General features: G+C 45.8%; 1 protein-coding gene across 5 annotated transcripts in view; it reads right to left on the bottom strand.

Moving 5' to 3' along the window:
- Nucleotides 1–21262, bottom strand: part of MLLT6 (MLLT6, PHD finger containing) — a 733108-nt gene that overhangs the window by 235485 nt on the left and 476361 nt on the right. For 3 of the 5 annotated variants that reach the window (XM_086924316.1, XM_086924318.1, XM_086924317.1), the window contains exons 8-9: nucleotides 12569–12667; nucleotides 4248–4419 (exon numbers count right to left, since the gene is read on the bottom strand). In XM_086924316.1, coding sequence (XP_086780442.1) covers nucleotides 4248–4419; nucleotides 12569–12667 — 271 coding nt within the window. The remainder of the gene's footprint in view (nucleotides 1–4247; nucleotides 4420–12568; nucleotides 12668–21262) is intronic. The other 2 variants (XM_086924319.1, XM_086924320.1) reach the window with 1 other exon arrangement.

The following is a 21262-nucleotide window of genomic DNA, read 5'->3' as shown; positions in this document are numbered from 1 at the left end:
ATGATTTATTTGTGGATTCGGCTCTGATTTTTGCCAGTATGTTTGTACATTGTTGAGAACTATTTAGCTGGTGGAACTCGTTGTATTCAGGAGTCAGGCTGGTAAATTGAGTGATTCAAGATTTGGGTATTACCTGACCATTGTTCATGGAGAGCAATCCTGAGACTGGTTTGAGTGGAATGGGTTGCTGTAAGGACATCAGTATGAATTACATGTACCAAACTGTCTTGGTCAATCCGGGACTATGAAAATAATTTAACACTGCTCTCTTTTCAGTTTACTTAAGAGTTAGTGAAATTAGAGGCGGAGAGGCACACACGAATATACCCATCCATGAGAAGTGGAACGCATTGCCCTATGAACCCCTATGTGGAAATCTGCATGCATAATGTTGGCACTTCTCATTTATTGGGGTAGGTAATAGGTCCATGGTCAGTTTTCCCCATTTGCTGAATATTCTGCAGAGCTGATTTTGTGACATTTCCGATTCGTGGCATTCTCTTAGACCTCCGATTAATCGTTCGCCAGCTGGTTTTCCTTGCCTTGCACATTCTCGGCTCTCATGGAGACCTTATGTAGCAAACACCAATTCCAAATGCCCTGTGCTACCTGGCACAGTAGATGTGATCTTGTTCCTCATTGCTTGTTTAGATAAAACATTGAATTCATGTTGTCCATTGGAACCAATAACTCCAATCTTTTTTTTCTTGGCAAGAAAGCACAGAGCCGTAAAGCCACAGTTTTAAATTCTAGGAAATTCATGTGCGTTTTCTTTTCTTTGGTTGACCACTTGCCACTCACTTCCAAGTCTTTGAGGTGTGCTCCCTAGCGCTTCGGGGGCGCTTATGTTGTCATGATGTAACTTGTTGGTTTGTTGAGAAAAGTTAGACCCATGGAAATGTTATCCTGTGTCATTCACCATTTCATAGCCTTTACCATTTCTGTCATTTAACTGAGAACACTGTTGAATGAACCAGTCTACCGTATCTACTGTTTGTCCGTTTGCTCCTGTAGTGGTCTCATGAACAAGTGACAGTTGGAGATCAGCAGAATGGATAATGAAATCATTCTCAGAAAATAATTGTAGTGCATGACTGAAGTGGACTTTTTTCTTGAGAGGGTAGATGCTAGTCTCATTATCTTGATAAGACTCTCTTTTGGAGGAAAAGCCTTGCAAAGTGTTGCGTCTAGAATTGCCCCCAAAAAACATGATTCTTGTGTTTGGAATCAGGCATAATTTCTCCCTGTTTAGGTTGACCAATTCTTGAACATTTGAAGGCACGCTTTTGTGAAATTCATCGCAGCCTAGTGCGAAGTTGCTTTCATTAGCCAGTCATCCAGGTATGGGAATATTTGATGACCATTTCTTCTAAAGTAGCCTGCTACAGGTGCCACGCACTTGGTGAATATTCTTGGGACAGACTTTAAGGACTTTGATTTGGTAGTGACATCCGACCACCTCGAATAAGATTTACTGACAGACATCTAAGGAGAAACAACTCTGTCTCCAATAGAGGTGTCTCCATTCTGGTTGAACATTACCCTTAAAGCAAACGGTCTGTCTATTTGAAACAAGCATTTGCAATGCAATAAATCTAGCATTAGTTAAGTTTAGAGCTATTGACGTTGCAGATGAGAATGTTTCTTAGAATTATTTTTTTCTCAAACAACATCCTAGCAGTAGCATAAGTAATAAAAGAAAATCCTTGAAGCAAGGAAAGGGTGCAGTACCCTTGCCTGTTACTAAGTGTCTCTGTGGACCTCTATTAGCTTGATATGGTACTGCACCCTGCAATAATAAAGAATACAACTCATCCCCAATGACCCACTGTTCACCCATGACCGGCCAGGCCCGCTTCATTTATCCCCAAGCAACAGGGCTCGCTGACACACACAGCAAGCTGCGGCAGCTGTTTTGCTCAAACCTGCTTATCGAAGCCACCGCATTTCATGAAATCGGCACTGTGCTGAAAATTGAAGTGCGGAGCCCGTGTAAGTTTTACAACGTGCACAGGATGCTATTTTCATTTTTTCCTGACGTGTGCCAAAAAATGTGCTTGCAGGGGGCCGCAGAGAAAAGGCTGATTGTAGAAAAGAAGCCCTCAGCTGAAAAAGAAGGCAAGGTTGTTTTGGGAAGAGCCTTGTATTAAAAACTAAAACAGAATTTCAAATGCTGATTCCCCACGCCTTCTCCTGAAAATCAATGCCAACATAAAAATAAGATAAAGGCACGCACGCACATAGCCACTCTAAACATGGTCATAACCGATCGGAAAAGGAAACAAGTCATTAACAAAAAGAGTGCTGACGAACTGTAACTAAAACATACTGAGTAAATTTACCTGCAACATGGGCAGTCCTTATGGGAGGTTACAATAGTAGAAAGGGAGGGACTACTAAAAAAAAAAAACATTGGCAAAAGACAGTTAAAGTAGCCAATTAAATAAATGGGCGGAGCTTAATGCCTATATCCTGAATACAGCATGTCTTAAAGAGAGGGCAAAAAATGCCTAGGGGAGACCTACAAAGGGAAAATAGGTCGGTTTTCTGTTTCTGTATTTCTTCACCCATGTTTCAATTCGGAAAAACATCAATTCAAGGAGGAATCTGTCTTTCAACCATAAGAATTTATATTGTGCCTAAATATATTTAATGTTTTAAATACAAGAATTTGAAACAGAATTCATAAGAAAGTTAAACCATCTACAGACGTTGATTTTTTTTTAGTTCTTCTTTTCACATGAGAAAAATACATAACAATGTCATTAAAGAGGAATGTGACACTAGCACTTTAAACAAGTAGGCATCCTCGGGTGAACAATGAAGCTGTCCCCTTCAGAAGGAAGTCCCCTCACAGAAGAGGGTTAGAGTATTGCAATCCTGTCCTCAAATGACTGACTCTGTCTCTATCCCTGGTCTACGGTTTGCTCATTCTTTAGCACACTAATCTGACAAAAATCCACCTGTGTATAAAGTAATCTTTAGGGAGTATAATCACAATGTTTAAGGCTTGAACTCTGGTATGGAGAAAGATGTGGATACAGTATATTGTAACTTTTACCTTGTTATCTCGTTTGTGTCTTGTTTAGCCACTTCAGGCATGCCAATTGAATCATGCAAATCCCTTCTGGTTGCAACTGCCTTTGAAGAAATTCTGAGTATTTTGTTTTATTTCACAAAATGTATTAAAGACATTTTGCAAGGTGTAGTTGGAATATTTTAATATTTTAGCTTTTATACCTGTTGGGGAGGCAAGGAACCAAAGACTGCAGAAGAAATGTCCATGGTAGTTCCTAATTAGGTATTCCTTAAGACTTATACATCATTCCATCCAATGATCTTGTTGGATTTTCATAAGGACCGTGAAATATTTCCGTTAATTGTTTTTCAGAGTTCTTTATTAGAAACGAAAAACCTTGTCATAAACTCGATATTGTGAAAACACTGAGCTTCTACATTTACGGTCTAATTCACAAGGGGCCTACGCACTCCTAGCAGAGGCCCCGCAGTCGAGGAGACGTCTCCGCAATTGGGGTGCAATCTCTGCAATGAGAATTCTCATTATGGAGAATCCGCCCTGAGTTCGGAGACTCCCCCAAGACTGCGGGGCCTCTGCCAGGAGTGCGGAGGCCTTTTGTGAATCAGGCCAGAGACTATTATATTGGTTCACTCCACAAACATTGTATTACTATGCATTATATGTTAGCACAAGATCCAATGCTCAGGATAGCCACACAGAGCCAATTCTTTAGCTGAAGTCTCAAGGGTCTTCGTAGCTGCCACAGGCTAACTGTTGTGAAGGTGTGGAACTCGTTCCACACGTATAGAAAATGCAGTCTTCAAAACATAATTGGCTCAGCAAAGCATTTTAAGTCACCTCCTTCCTCAATGTTAGCCACCCTCAATCTTAACTCTGACAGTTCTGTTTGCAAGACATTTTGATAGACCGAAATATGTAACAAAGATAGGCTTATCTGAGCAGGCATATTAGGGTGTGTATAGCTGGCATGCATGTTTGAGAAAATAAGCTAAGTCACTCTTACCATGTGTTTTACTATCACTCTTTGTTGTGCACAATGTTGCCGTTGCCTTTCCTACAGGGGCCTATTTATTATGTGCGTAATAAAAGGAAGTCTGCTGTGTTAAGAGTACAAGAGTAACGTGCTGCTTTACAGTGTTTTCACTCACTTTCTTAAGGGAGTCAGTATGGTTCACATGTGACAGTAGTGAAGAGGGAACACCATTACCTGTCTGGAAGGTGCTACTTGCAGACGTCGAGGAGAAGTTGGAAGCACCCTTTCCACTTCCTGTCTTTCTGCCTCTGTATCCTGTGCCATGACCTGATAACTTCTTCCCTTTGACTTCTGCCCTCACAACCTCTGGGCTATCCTTCTCACTCTCAAGTGGGTCAGCTGTGTTCTGTGAGAGAAGGGAAAAAAATGGGGAATTAGTGTCTAATAGTATTAACAGGAAACAGTGTATTGCACTTGCATTTTAAATGAATGGCCAGTCAGGTGATTGTTTTTAAAGCCCCAGGGTTCTACTTCCTTATATTTCATCCTGAAGTCAATCTCGTCCCCATCCTTAGAACACTTCTCTGAGGGGAATGTAATGTTACCATTGCCTGCAATACATGCATAAAAGGAGGACAACATCTGTGATTTATTTCAAGACAACCGTGCTTTTTGAGCGGGAAACGCTGACATCATGCCTGAAAAAAAGGCTAGGGTACCTATCACAACTCTACTCTGCATGGACACCAAGTGTGAAGCCCTTCTATGAGCATCACATTGTTCAACAAGGTCTAAAAGTATATTATGCAAAAGCCCTGCAGTTCCAAAGTTATTCAACAAGATCTAAGGCTTCGAAGATGATGTACAGCTCCATTACCAGGCCTGCAGCTCTTATTCGTTGTGCAACAAAGTAATAAGGACCAGGACACCGCTTTTACAAATGACATCTCCCAACTCGCATTTTCTCCAAAGTGTGCAGTGCCTTGAGGACTCTGAAAATAATGTGACATCTTAATGTAATACGAGCAGTAGTAACAAATTGTCCAACACAGTGTTGCAAGACAGCTTACAGATGTACCAGACAGTTCTACAAGGCCTTAAGCTACTCCAACATACAGTGCAACAGGACCACTAAGTCTCCCACACTGGGTCTGCAGCTACACCAACCAGCACAGAAAGTCAGAACCACCAATGCCCAAGGTAACAGGGCCTGGAGTTCTATCAAAGGGTGTAATAAGGTCAGAGGTGCCCTCAAACTGTGTTGTGGGACCAGCAGATCATGATCTAGAGCTAAACTGCATGGTGACCTGCAGCTCTACCACATGGTGAAACAAGACCTGCTCGTCCGTTGTATGGTGCAACAAGAGTTGTAGCTCCATCACACTGTGCAACAAACCCTGCAGTCCATCACATGATGCAACAAGTCATTCATTTCCAACAAGCTAAGCTGTTTTACCTCTGACAAAAGAGCTGCTGCTTTTCCTCGTTTTGCTGTTCCTTTGCCTAAAAGGTAAAAAGTATGAAAGGTTGTCACATATAACTGAGGTCATAATTCCTAATCAGCACAGAGAATTGAGCAGCTGAGCTCAAGGAGGTGAAGATAGTGGAGCACAGCTCAAAGGAGCTGAACGTGGAAGTAAGTGTTTTACTGTCTTGGTGGTTAGGCGCCGCAAGATGTTTTTAGTGCGGGGGCTGAAATCCGGCACAATCTGGGCAGCCTTGAGTGGCATCTGACTGCAGGACCTGGCAGACTGCTGCTTGCTGACAGCACTAAGCCATGGGAGCCTAAAGAGTTCTGATTGGCGTGGCCCGGGAGCACAGCTGGTACAGGAAGAGCACATGCCGCGATTGCTGTGGCGGCCGTGCCTGAAGAGCCCCTTTCTCCTGGGGCTCGGGCAGGAGAGATTAGCAGTGATTGGAACCATTCCCGGTCCGCATTGCATGGCGGTAGGTGTGCACCGCAGCCTGCGGTGTAGAGGGAGAAGCAGGAAGGACTGTGGGGCCTGGCGATTGTGATGAGGCCAGGCTCACTACTCTTTCGACTCTCGTGCCTCCCCAGCTTTGCTGGGTCCTCAACTGACCTGCGGGATGGAGGACCTGGGTTGGCACTGGAGCCCCTCCCTTCCACCACACTGAGTGCACACACATTTCGAATTGCACTGAGGGTACTGAAGAAGCAACGGAGGTGGGGAAAAAACCTGGTAGGGCCCGCCCTCCCCAGCCGGGGTCCTTACTGGGGCAGAGATGGAGCCTTTTGACTCTAAGATGCAAGGAACATCTTCCTCGTCACTGACTGACCCCATTGCAACCAAGTTTGACAAGATCCTAAACACCATTGCTGTGATTAGACGATCTTGGGGACAAAGTGGATTCTATGGCAGTCAAGTTGGGGCTTCTATGTCGAGACTAGTGTAAGCTCTTAGAGTGCAGCAGAATGAATTGGTTAAACTGGACCTTCAGCCGCAAGCATTAGACTTAGACAAGTGAGTCTAGAAACTCACTAGTAAACTTCGTCTTCTAGAAGACAAGGTGGATGACACAGAGTGGTGGCCCTGATGTAATAATATATGCATCATTGGATTTCCGGACGATACCGACCCCAATAAATTTTTTAAACATTGGCTCTCCACCCAGGTCACGCCTGCGAGCCTCTCCTCCCAGTTCACTATAGAACAAACTCACCATGTTTCTGCCCATCGCCTCCCACCTGGCACGCCTCCAAGAGCAGTAGTGGCCAGACAAAGGTACAATCCTACAGGATGCTAAGGGTATGGGATGCATCAGCTACAAAAATACGAAGATGTTGCTCTTTCCGGATTTCACCATTGCGGTCAGGGCAAGCGCGCTACCTTAATGTGCGGTAAGTGAAAATTGAGAGACACAGGCTTCCAATACTCTCTGGTATTCTGCACACGGCTGAAGGTGCCTTACCTGAGAAATCCTACTTTTTCACAGACCCAGCTGATGCCCAGGACAGGGTTGAGCAGTGCTAGCATGAATCACCCGAAGTGAGAGGTACCACCCCACCCATAAACTGAAGACCTCCATGGGGCAGTGGGTCTACCTCCAGCCCCCCTCACCTGTGCATGTGCAGCATGGGAGAATCTCAACTCTTGCCATGGCAGCTAACTCTGGGAAATGGACTCAACTTGCTTAACAGAGTTCTGTTGTTGCATCTTTTGACAATGAATCAAACATCATAAACAAGCATGGCATCTATCATACCTCCTTCCATCACGCCCCAGACAGGTGAGGACATAATTTGATAAAACTTAATTACCATGCATTGGTCCACGACCAGGGATGTGTGTCAGGTTCCCTTTAACATTATGCTAGGACGGTTCCCTTTGCAACTTTGCTGGGTTATCTCTCACCCCGTGTCTCACCATGCATGATGGTGTTCCCGCTATCACTGGCGAAGCATTGCGGGCTGTGCGTCAGTGAATCTTCCCCCTCATGGGCCATGCTCCCACTTTTTCCCAATGCAATAAATGGGTAGGCTGACATTTGTAACCTGAAATATCAGAGGCATAAGTACTGCAAGGAATTGGTATCAGTATCTCGACAGACAGCGGACACGCACTACATTTTTGCAAGAGACCCATCTCGCTAAGAGGGAGATTTCCAAACCTCAGAAGTGCTGGTGGGCCAATGTTATGACTTCATGGGTTATGCTCTATTGCTGTCGAGGCGGTACTGGAGGGGTGTTATGTCCTTGTACAGGGGCTGTTGGGTGGCAATTCGGTATTGTTGGGGTGTTTTTAGCTTCCAAACACCAGTAAATTACCATTTTTAGATAACGTCTACCCGGCTTGTTGGTCTCACTTATCCTGGATAATTGGCGGGGATTTCGATTGTATCATTGATGCAGTGCGTGATCGATCACACCCACCCCTCCCCTGCATTGCAGCTTAACTATTGCAGTGCGTCACCCACTGGACCCTAGCTGACGGCTGGAGGGCTCTACGTCCTGGAGCTAGAGAATACTCCTCCTATTTCCCCGCACATTACCTCGGTGTCTAGTTGGATTGCTTCATATCTCACCCAGTCACGCAATTGTTAGTCACAGATGTGGAGTATCTGGGTAAGATCCTCACTGATCATAACCCCCTCCTATTAAGATTCACCTGGGGGGCTATACTCAGCAAGTACAAACTTAGCACCTACAGTCTACTGCGCTGGAGGATTAGGTGTTCCAAGAAAACGATCAGCGATGTTATCACAAACTACATCGCCAAAAACAGCAATTCCTCCTCTACTCGCTTAGTAGATGGCTTATCAATCAAGTTTTATAAAATGTATGCAGACTTTTTGACCCCAAAGTTGGTTGAGCTGTACACTTCAGCATTGGCCTCTGGAATTCTACCCTACTCTATGCGTCAGGCGAAATTACTTTTCCTTCCGAAACCAGAAAGATATCCTCTAGAGGTCACCTCCTATAGGACTCTAGTCATGACGGGAAGTGATGACAAAATTCTTAGCAAAATACTGGTGACACGTCTGCTAGAACAAATACCTACATTAGTCCAGAAAGACCAAAATCGATTCATACCTAGCAGAGCTTCATCTTTCAATTTGCATAGGCTGCACAGACTTCTTGAAGAAACTCCGTCAAAAATGGCCCCACTCTGCCTGCTTGGTCTTAGACCTTGAAAAGGCCTTCGATATTCTGCACTGGGACTATAGTTTGCGGTCCTTCGGCAAATAGGAATGGGTGTCAAGATGCTGCGCCTGCTTAAACTCCTGTACACGGAGCCAATGGCCAGGGTCAAAATTGGCCAGTTCATCTCCGCCACTTTCTCGAAGGGCCGGGGTACACGCCAAGGGTGTCCACTCTTGCTGCTGCTCTTTCACTTGGCAATGGAGCCACTGGGGCAGCATCTGCGCCATTTTGGAAAAAACCTGAGGTGTGCCTCTCAGAGGTGAAATGCATGCGGTATCCCTTTATGCGGCGATGCTCTAATTTAGGTCAGGGACATCCGAAACAGAGTAGATAAAATGACACACATGTGAATCGCTTTCAGGGCGGCCTAAGGCTTTGGGGTCCATTGGTCTAAGACCTGCCTGTTTCCGTTACGCCCAGGCTGATCGGCTCATGTCATAACTGCGGACAATCATCATATCAAACTGCCCACATGTTCTGCTACCTGGGTATCAATATATATCATGCTCCATGGGATCTCTTTGAAAATAATCTGTTGAAAGCAGTCACTTTCGCTCACTGTGCAAGGCCGTCTAGCTCTGACCATGGTACTGACACCGTTTTATCACTTTGAAATTAGCCAGTCCCTATGGCTTGCAGCATTTTCTGCTTATCAGATGGAATGCTAGGAGCCCTGATCTGGAATAAGGGGAGACGCAAAGTTCCCCTAGCCAAGCTGCAACGGTCCACAGACAGAGGACTCCTCGAAGCTTCGGTATTTGAGCATTACTATCTGCAGCACAGCTCCAATGGCCAGCTGGCTGGCTTGCAGGTCACAATTTGACAGAGGTGTCTACAGTGATAAGAAGTGAAATATTACACTGGACGTGGGAGCTCTTTCTCCAAAGGTCACTATTACCCACGACTCCCAATGCCTTTCTTTGCATAGCCTATAACCGCCACTGGCTGGCCTTCCGGAGTACTACACCGTACGTGCTGGAGTTTCCCTTGAATTCCATATGTGTTTTCCACGCAGCGGTGAGCCGGGAGGTAATAGAAACATGGGAAATACATGGGGATAGGCACATTTGGAGACCTGTTCAAGGAAGGGAACTTGATCACTTTTGAGCTACTGTTGGAGCAGATGGGGCTCCTGGCGGGGCAGTTCTAGGCGCACAGGTGCCTAGCCGTTGAATTGGATTGACTCTGGGGCATAACAGCCTCTGATTCTGCTACATACTCAGATTACTTACTCAGACTCTGGTCACCTTAGGTTTTGGGAGAAGGCTCATATCATAGATTGCAAAAACGATACCGGACAAGCCAGTAGATCTTTTAGCAACTCGATGGCACAAGTGGGAACGTAATCTGAGGCGCATTTTGACATCCAAGGAGTGGGATAGAGTGCTCATATATTCGTGCACCTGTCTTGCGTAATGCACACTTTCAATACAATCAACACAACACTCTACAGAGAGCTTATCTGACACAGGCCATACTCCATACACTCTTTCCAACAGCATCATCCAACTGCCCCTGCTACCACACCCCTCAAGCAGATTTCTTACATATATTTTGGAACTGTCCAATTTGGCGCACGTTTTGTGATGAGGTTTGCATAGTTCTCACAAGAACTACAGACCAATAGACTGCTGTCTACTGGCCCTTTACAAGCAACGAAGGGCAGGGGGTCAACCAACTGGTTTATTGATCTTGCTCTTTTACTGGTTTGGCGCTCAATCACAATGAGATGGAAAGCTTTGTCCCTCCTAGAGGTTTCACAATAGCAGAATACTATAGTCCACTGGGCCGAGGCAAAGTCTGTGTCATTGCGAAGAGAGGAGACTACGCAAATGTCACTTAATAGCAACGTGGGATGACCTAATCGTCACATTTCTGAGGGACCCTGACCACAACACTTGCCCACCATAGCCAGGTGTGTGATTATCGTCCCAACCTTAAGCTGCGCCACTCAAGGCCTGGTCACCGCCCTTGCATTTATCCCTCCCCTTGAACAAGGGTCACACTAGGGGATCAGATACATATTGCGCCTCCCGCAGAGATTACACCAGTACCCCTGAAACACCCACAAAAAAGGGCCAGGCCATTAGATGATGTTGGTTACCTTTATTCTTTTTCGAGTCATCTAGAGTTTGTATCCCAGTATGCTCCATACGAACACTTATCACTGCCTGTACACCTCATTGCTTTATCAATTATATATTGTGACATTACATATAATGCTGTTTGCATACCACTTTTAAAAAACTCTACTGTCTTTTTGTTTAAGGGTAAAGGTATGTTTTAATAGCAAGGCCAGAGAACAAAGATGTAGGAGAGAAGGGCGTCTAACAATCAGATTAGCATTAGCTCAGAGTCTGCAGAAAACTGTGCAGATTGTAGTCGATACCCAAACACTACCTGTGAGGAAAAAATTATAGGAAAGGCTCGGTCTCTACAGTTCGACAAGCAAATCAGCGCTAATGGGGATTTCTAACTTATCTTCTAACTACCCCTATGAGTGAATTAGACACCACTGGAGACCAGTGAGTGTTATTTAGCTACTTGCAAAGTTAGTAATACTGGACTACAACCAAGTGCATCAACCTGAAGTCTAGCACTTCCAGTTCACCAGAAGGTAAACATGCAGTAAAGAGCAACATAGGTAGTATTCCCCTGCTTTCCCCTTATTTCACCCAGTTCATGTGCCCCTCGATTCTCGACCAAAATACAGTGTTCTTCACTGACTCACACTTACCAACAACTCAGTAGCTTCCTCATCCTCATCCCCTTTCTCTTCTCTTTACCCCTCGCCTCTCTGCTTTGATACCAACATCCCAGCTATTATAAATTACTTCCCACACCTTTTTTATATAAACTATTTGTTTTCTCCGGCGTAACAAGGTAAGTATTTTCCAAAGGATAACAACTAATAAAGGTCCTCTTACATGTTTACAGGGGTAGAACCCTGTACAAAGACAACCAAACTCGAGACACATGCATACACAGGTTACACAAATGACATACACCCATTCATTGAAGTGACCATAAAGCGAGGTATAGAAAAATTAAATACAAACCAGCAAAAGACGTGCACAGATCGACACACACAGATGCACACAAAAATGTAGAGTCGATCTAAACATAAACTCAGAAATACACTTACAAACGAGTACAGAAATGTACATGAATTGATACAAATGAGCGCACGCAACCAAATCTGCAGGTGTGTAAACAAACTCACAAACCTGCACAAAACCAACATAACCTATGAAAGGCACAGACAAACTTCCAAGAGTGTACATGCCTTCAGAGAGACATACAAACCCTACAGAATTAGCACAAGCTGCAATGCGCCCACAGTTGCACAAACCGATACAAAGTGAACATTTTCAGTCACATAAACCTGTAAAGGGAACTCCGTGAAACACACACAAATGCATACAGAGTAAATAAAAACTGAGACATAAAAACCAGTACAGTGACTATAACTGAGACACGTACACACAATAATCCAATAAGAATGAACAAAATCCGAGAAATTGACACATTCATGCAGAGTGAACATAACAAGAGAACTCCATTTACAGCGAACATGACTGGACACCACATACATCACCCCACAATGTGTGAACATAACCATGTGACATGCAAATAACTTATAGAGTGAAGATGATGCAAAACGGACGTAGCCAGCTCCGGTGAACAAAAGCCGATAGACGGATTTAAATTCCCATACAGACTGCACATAATCTTAGATATGTGAGAAATTTATAAACATGAACGTAAACTGAGACACAAATAAAACACAGGAGAGAAGAGGACAAGATGATACACATAGCACAGGAGCTGGGAGTCTGTGGATGCTTGAATTAAAACCATACACAGATAAATAGAGAAAAAAAGTCCTCACCTCAGCTGTGGAAATGACAGCAGCAGGGGGGGTGAGGACACCTGGGGACTCTGGTCGCTTCTTGTGCCTTTGGTTTGGTTTCTCCCTGTCCTTTCGATTCTGTATGAAAGGAAAGAAATCTTATTGGCAGCTGATGGTAGAATCGCTGCTTATATATCCAATCTATCTGCAATAATTCCAGCCTGCCCTTTCCCACATGTGGGCTCCAACCTATAGCTAATAGCTTCCTAGACAGTAACTCTTCTTGACTGGCACTAATCTGATCTACTGTGTGACAGCTGCTCTCTCTTCAGCTCCCACCAAGGACTGTGGTACCATCGAACCTATGGGTACTTCCATATTTCTAGTCATTTTTTTATTAAATCACTATCTCAATGAGGAATGGTTTCGTGCTGCCCTTCTTCAGGACCTACAAAGAGAGGAAATATGGGAGTGTCCAGGTGTAAGGCGCGGGTGCTCGAGATATTGCAGCGGTGCTTTTGAACAGATGCTTTGTTTTATGAAGGGCAACTGTGCAGATCATAGTGAAATGAAATGCCAGTGTCCTGAACCAACATGAGTATGATGGAGGTCACCAATGAACCTACTATAACGTGACCAGAGAATGAGAGGCGCAATGGGTATTCAGAATGTTCCTTGCCTGTGCTTGTTCTTCTTTTGACCAGTGGTACATTACCCGATACACGTAACCCTATTCTGAGTGCCAAGTACATGGACCTGTGCACGCTGAAGGGGAAAGAAACGGCATGGAAAGCAGGCGACAGCCACAAACAGACTGGGCTGGCCAGTTCGAGATGTAGGATAAAGAAGTGGATGATGCATCAGCAGGAAATCCCTCAGAGCAGGTCGCCACCGCCTCTGCACCCCAACATAGCAAACAAGATCCCACAACTAGACATGGTCTATGCTGCTTCTTGAGACACTAAATTGAGGCCTTTCCTTGCATAGTGGTTGAAACATAAAAGCACCGCGAACCACTCCCCGCTATACATGGCTTCTTAATGACACATGAGGAAGCGTGTAATGCAAAATAATGCAATGAAGGGAAGTATGAAAAACAGGCATCACATCAACTCCTCCAGTCAAGTGTATGGTCATGCATATAGAATGCTAAGGCTGCATACATCCCTTCAGGCCCAAGGGGGAATGGCTACAGGGTCCAATCAAGGATACACTGACCTGGGTGTCCACATATATTGCAAACTAAAATGAATTCTTTGCCATCAAGGCTGTCCCTGGTGTGGCTTTCCTGAGGCTGCCTTCATGGCCTTAGCACTCCAGCACACAGATATGCTGACAATGAACTGCAAGTGGCTGCAAGCTTGCTGCACTGAGCAGCATGGCTCCCTCGGACACCATGTACGTAAAGCCAAGCATCCTGCCATGGTGTGCCTCAGCCTGCGATATCCACAAGCTCTGTTGGCTTCTCTCCTCTACATGCACAGGAAGCCCATTCGGGAAACTGGCTCAAACTGATGCTGCATTATATGGTGGAAGCCATGGATGCTACGAATGCCTCTCTCCCCCGCCTGCATCACAATCCAGAAGAACTACCTACTAACAGTGAAGAAGGTGCAACATGTGCTGGGAACCATCACAGCTTGCACCGTCAATAGTCCATTGACAGATTTCAGGCATGGAATGAAATGCCTAGTGGAAGGCACCCAAATAAAGTGGAAAATGTAAAGAACTCTTAGAGAAACTTCATGCTGACCAGGCCCACACAACTAAGTGTGTACACAGAGGAGCACTGCAGCTCACAGCTAAACTAATACTGTCTGCCCAAGATAGCAGTTTACACCAGAAATGGATGCATAGAAAAATCAGAGTAATGTAGTTTTCCACTGGGAGTTAGAGACTTTCTGGCATCTGTTTTGTGCATGTGAATAGCTCATTTCTGAGGGCAATTATACAAATTCATAAAATAATTTAATTTGTTGCATCTATTAAATATTCTGTAAAACTTTTAACACTGCAGTGGCCGGCACACAATGGGATCATGACTGAGACAGAATTACACAAAATAAAGGGTTTACATTAAAATTACACATTCCAGTCTTAAGCGATACGACTGTTGCCAAAAAAAAACTAGACATTGCAGTGATGCAAAAACTCAGATATGTGATGTCTGAGCTCAGAGGTTACTCAGCTCAGTACCCAAAAAAGCACAGAATTATTCAAAATCACACCATATCTTTTTATTTGTAGTTTTTGGTAAGGCATTGAGTGCCGCCTCTCAGCCACTACTTAGTTGATGTAATGAAGAGTTATTTTGGCTAAACAGTTTAGCACCAAGCAGGGACTCCAAAGATCGAGAGAAACTTTTCTCCAGTCTCACAGGTGGACCATAGTGCAGGATAAGGATGTTAATTAGGAAAAGGGTTCGTGTTGAGGAAGTTCTTCAGCCTTGCACTTTTCAAGCTATGACGACTGACTGCTCAGAAACCTGTGGGTTCCGACCAGCCACTTTTGTGTGTTTTCTATTGGTGTGCATCATTAGTAACATGCAGAATATATTTTTACACATATGTATACGCTGATAAAGTACTGCTGCTCTTGAATCAAAATCTCAATAATGTGTAAAAGTGCGTTTTTCTGATACTTGTTAACTAGGCCTCAATAGAGGTATAAACACCATCTTAGCCAAGAAGGAAGTCACCCTTGTCAATCACGTCTTTTCCCCCTGCCACATCTTCTTTCGAAATTTCTACAGCACCCAGTCATCCTGACATATACTTGTTCATTTTCACTGTCATTGTTTATGCTGCTCTCGAGGAACTTTTCCCCGCTCAGTCACAAAACTGCAGCTATAACCTCAAGTTCCTTATGTGGTTCACTGTACCTATTCATTCATACAACACTCTATTGTTCGTGTATTTAGTTGTCGTAGAATCTCCAGACGGTATTAGCAAAGAGGGGACAGAATAATTATTAATGTAGTGGGATAGTGCTTAAAGGTTAAGGCTATATGAAGTTTATTTTTCCTGTGCTGTGATTTGTTGATGAAATGCTACATTTGCTCAGACCACAGTGATTCTGCAGTTTCTGGTAATTTCATATGCAAAAATGATGTATAAACCCCTCGATTTTGGGGGTGAGCCAGAGGATTATCCTGTTCTAGTAGAGGTGCTGTCTGTTACTCTCTTAAATTTGCTGACCACTTGGGAATAATTTCTGATTTTGCATCTCTGCATTAGACTTTTCATTAAGGGTCTTCGTAGTCCTGATTCTGTATCGCTTTACTTTAAAACTTTGTAATAAAATACCTTAAATTTCGAATTATCTAGAACTCAATTACTAACTGGGCCCTATATTTAATTGATTGTATTCTGGTATTTTAATGCATTGGGAGGTGCCTAAGTGCGGGGACACTCTGCCTCATAAACTTGAGGTTTAACGCGGTCTCCAAGCCAGCAAAAGTGAGCATTCTGATCGAGGTGAATTTTGGGTTGTCTTAAATTTCGGGACCCCACACTATGAAGCGGTCGATAAAGAAGACTGGCAAGTGTTAGCTGTAAGTGCCAGGGAAAAGTCGGTCCTATATCACAAGATATTCACTGAAACACCAAAATGCTCAGCATCTTTCCTTAAGTGAAGGATCTCAAAACAATTCAACAGAATTCTCTTATTTCAGAGCTAAATAAAAATAAAAATCTCACTTTTATTACTCCATTAGCCAATAATGAGTACATTTTATTGTACCAACTGTGCTACTTTTATCTATTCCATAATCATGTTCAAAAAGAGGAAATAAAGGTTAAGAAGCAAATAGAAAGGCAATCTTGTGCACAGACAATGGACTTGGCTGGGTGTGGCCAGGTTAGAAACCCAACAAGATCTGTCCCAGCTAAGCACTGGTGTGGGGCCATGTTGGACCGCGGGGAAACGAGCAGCGAGTCTAGTCGGCCGACAGAGGACATTTCAATTGACCCCCTGCCCCGAGATGAGGTCACCGGTCCGTCTGTGACCACCTCAGATACTAAACCATGCAGGAGAGCCCCAAAGCAGACACAAACTTCCAGGAGCAGAAGGGCGGCCACACTTGGAGCCGGAAAGCAGCATGAAAGCGGGCATCGGGGGCACCATGGACTGAAGAGGGCAGAGTATGTGAGGGCTGCCCCCAGGCTTTCGTTGCTATTGGAGGAGCAGGAGAGACCAAAGCTAGGGGCAAAAGGAACAGACACTGGGTTCGAGTCTAGATGGTGGACAATTTCTAGCGTCCTCCAGCTTGGCGAGCTTGAAGACCCTAAGACTCTAGTGCATGGGTACTCACAAACTTTCTCTCGGGGGCCAAATTTACAGTGTGGTTTGTGTCCGAGGGCCGCACCAGTGGGGGCGGGGTCAGTGGGAAAGGGGCGGGGCTAGAGTAACAAAAAAACTGTGACCATAATGTTGATCATAGGTCCCTGCAGCGGACTCCTTCGTCCACTGAGCCACCAAACCCGGCATAGACACACATCTCTCTCCCTCTCCCTCTCTCCCCCTCCCTCTCTCACCCTCTCTCCCTCCCTCTCCCTCGCCCTCTCCCTCTCTCTGACTCTCTGTCTCCCTCTGACTCTCTCTCTCTCTCCATCTCTCTCTCTCTCCATCTCTCCCTCTGTCTCACTCACTCTGACTCTCTCACTCAGTCTTACTCACTCTCTGTCTCCCTCCCTCTCTCTCCCTCTCACTCTCCCCCCTCTCCCTCTCCCTCCCCCTTTCTCTCTCCCTCTCCCTCTCTCTGTCTCCCTCTGACTCTGTCTCCCTCTGACTCTGTCTCCCTCTGACTCTCTCTCTCTCCATCTCTCTCCATCTCTCCCTCTATCTCACTCACTCTGACTCTCTCACTTTCTCCCTCCCTCTCTGTCTCCCTTCCTCTCTCTGTCTCCCTCACTCCCTCTGTCTCCCTCACTCCCTCTGTCTCCCTCTCTCTGTCTCCCTCCCCCTCTCTGTCTCCCTCCCTCCCACCCTCCCTCTGTCTCCCTCCCTCCGTCTGCCTCCCTTTCCCTCCCTCCCTCGCTTTCCATCCCTCGCTCTCCCTCATTCTCCCTCCCTCCCTCCCCATCCCTTCCCCTCCCTCTCGCTCTCCCTCGCTCTCCCTCCCTCACTTTCCCTCTGTCTCTCTTTCCCTCCCTCTCTGTCTCCCTCCCTCTCTCTGTCTCCCTGCCTCCCTCTGTCTCCGTCTGCCTCCCTTTCCCTCCCTCCCTCTCCATCCCTCCCTCGCTCCCTTTCCCTCCCTCACTTTCCCTCTCCCTCTCTTTCCCTCTCTCTAGCTCTCCCTCCCTCTGTCTCCGTCTCCCGATTAAGAAGGGAGACTCCTGATTTTTAAAGCCAAAAAGTGCTTTATTTTGGCTGGCTCCCGCCCGAAATGTGGAAACGGTAATCCCAAATTACAATACACCAGATATTGATGCAGCCCACTGCTACTATAACATACTGCCATGGAACGCAAAGCATCAGTACATCAAAACTGCTCTGCTTACATGTACATTTTGCACGAGGCCAAATGCCAAAAGAAATTAACAGCAATTGAGGTACTGCTGCTATACATACTTACAAGTGCCAGTTCCAGTGTGTCCCTTATGCTGGTGGTTTAACGGTGTTTGGGAGTAGACAGCCAAGAAGACACTCTCTTTGAGCACTGCAGCACTGCTGTAAATCCGTCGTCCTGGACCCGGACCTTCGTATCATTTTCAAAAGACCTGGCCCGAGAAGGGAGGGGTCAATCTGCGTGACTCTCCGTGGGTCTGAGAGGAGCTATGCTGCTCTCCAGGTGCTGAAATTGCCTTCCTCAGTGCAATTGTGTGTCCCCTTGGCCCCCACATGGAAGGCAGGTGAATATTACAGCTCTATCTGGCGAGGCTGCCTGAGTCACGTAATCCGCCAGGGAGGGAAAGGCTGCTGAGAGGCAGGCGATCGGTGCAGGGCCTGCAGGAATTTCCAAAACTAAGTGAGAGTGAGTGTGACCTGTAGGGTCACAAACCATGGACCAAAATACGGGCCCACTTCTGTCTGTTTCCAGATGGAAGGTAGTCTGTAGTAGTGTAGATTGACACACACACACACACCAAGTTTCCTGCTAGCATTGCTCAAAGGGGCTCCTGCGTATAAAACTGTCAACCCGTGCTCAGGGGAAATGCCTTTCCAGGGCATGCGTATTGGAAGTCATGCAGCAGATCTTATAATTGCTACAAGCCACAATGAGCACCGAAGCGCACTTCCTACCTTTGTTCAGCCGGGAGTCTGTGCGCTATGCAGGAGCCGGATATTGCGCTAATCACAGGCACATGACTCGGGCGTGATCTGTAATTAAAAGGCGGCCGTAACTCCTTAAGTGACGTTTCGTGTGATGTTGTAGTGCCTGAACCAAGGGGGTATTGTATTCTTTGTTTCGTGCATGAATGTGCAAGCCTTTAAAACGCATTGCGCAAAATATGTTTTCCTGGAAGTGTTTTGATAAACGTGGGATATGGTTGGTTGGTTCGTTAGGACTATCTGTTACATTCTATCTGAGGATGGCCTGAAAGCATGAATAAAGCTGTAGTACCGGCCCTGAAAAATAAGTGCCGGTGCTCACGGAAAGCTCCGGCACAAATTAGGCCCATGTAGCACTATTCCCTCCCTCGCTTTCCCTCCCTCCCTCCCTCTGTCTCCTTCATTTTTTTTTTTTTTAAAAGGCTGTCTGCAACCAGAGCTGACTCAGGGACTCTGCTGCCTGTGGGGGCCGGGCGATTGCCGCCGTAGTCAGAGTGGGGCTGCAGGGGCGCTGTGAGGTGAAAATAGCCTCATTAACATGTTAATGGTGACCATTAACATGTTAATGAGGCTATTTTCACCTCTCAGCGCCCCTGCAGCCCCACTCGGACTACGGCGGCAATCGCCCGGCCCCCACAGGCAGCAGAGTCCCTGAGTCAGCTCTGGTTGCAGACAGCCTTTTAAAAAAAAAAAAAAAAAAAAACTCGGGTAGATGTCTGAAAGGTCCGCGGGCCGCCAGAGAAGGCTTGCCGGGCCGCCAGCGGCCCGCGGGCCGTACTATGAGTACCCCTGCTCTAGTGTCATGTAACGACACTGCTTGCCCTGGGAAGAGAGGGGGCATCACTGTGCTGCTTCTGAGCTCCAGAGCAGAGGACAGCCCCCACGAAGGGAGATTTTCTCTGCTCGTAGCCGGGACGCGGTGGACCGTGCACCAGGACTTCATGCCTGTTCATCTATACTACTATTATAAAGAGAGAACAGACACCTTTTGGCAAGGTAAACTCGGGAACCACAGCGCTAATCCACACACCCAATATATTGTTGTAATCCTCAGGGTGTGTAGAAGGACATAGGCTGTATAAAATAAAAATAAAACGTAAATTAAAAAATTTAAGTTTTAAAACAAAGTAGTCCCCTAAAACAAGCGCCAGCCGGGACGTAGCGCTAACCGTGACCTACACCTGCGTGCTGACATCAGGAGCGGCGTCCAGGAACGTGAGTGACCTGCAGTTGGGTTTCCAGAAGCGGCAGGCCCGGCTCGCTGGTTAACCACTGGTTCGTGCCCCTGCCAGCATGTCCACATTTCCACCAGCTGCTGCCTAAAAGCCACCTCATGCTTTCATTAACCTGGTAGTATGCCTGAGCTGCGAGCGCGTCCATCTCCTCGCCGCACGCTCCATCCCCGAGTGCCGCCTCCCCTTCCCCACACATTGCTCTCAGCCCTGATCCCAGCTGGGATGCTCGCAGCTAATGATCCCTGATATGACTTCCCTCCAGAGCTGTAGTTCCCAAACTGTGCGCCATCAGAAGTCACCAGGGCGCCGCACACTTCTTGGGAACGTGGGAAAGGTTTTGTACTGTAGCTTTACCTCACACGTGATGCCGACTGCCTTGCATTTGTTTACTCTGTGATAAAGGTTTTGTACTGTAGCTTTAACTAACACGATGCTTTCTTAATTAGTGATGCCGACTGCCTTGCATTTGTTTACTCTGTGATTCTTTCGTTTTCATACTACGGCTCCGCTATAAAGACACGTACTTATCTTTCGTGTAATGTGCATTTGCAGGCCCCGTGTACCCCATGTGGGAATGCCATGTGGGGGAGTTACAGAAGCCACACCGGTCGGCGTCTGGAATGGTTTGAACCAGCGCATGACGTGTTACAAATAAAGAGCGTGTGGGCTTAGGTGTGGCCAGGCACAATCAGGACAGAGCGAGTGTTTTTGCTAAGGTCAGCCACTCTTATAATTGAAAAATCGGGTAAACATGATCATTTTAAGCGAAGGGGTCAAATTACGATCAGCTGAAGTGTTTCTGGAGTTGTGGGGGGGTGTTTGAGATTTCTGGCAAACTGTGCTATGCACATTGTAATCTTTCCTGCCACTGAAAATACCATGTTCTCAGCTTGCTTGCCATATTTTCCAAAGTTAAGGATCCAAACTGCTCATGCTCCATTCTTTCAAAACGTTCACCACTCTGTATGTACTGTAAAAGAAAGCATTGAAATGCAGTGGCACACGCATGTTTGAAAACACCCACACTTTTACTGAAATGGCCTTATCTATGATTTTTAAATGTATTTTCAGAGTAGTTGAAAAACTATTGAATGGTGGGCTGCAGCTTTAAAACTTGAATCTTGTTCGTTTCAGCCCAGTGACACTGTTATACATATACAGTGCTTTATTTTAATCGAACGCCAGGTGGATACAGTGATGTCTTGAGCGTCGCATGCAACTGGCT

Source organism: Lissotriton vulgaris, chromosome 5, assembly GCF_964263255.1.
Source record: "Lissotriton vulgaris chromosome 5, aLisVul1.2, whole genome shotgun sequence".
NCBI classification, from domain to species: Eukaryota; Metazoa; Chordata; class Amphibia; order Caudata; family Salamandridae; genus Lissotriton; species Lissotriton vulgaris.
This window is presented reverse-complemented; position numbering and strand designations above follow the sequence as displayed.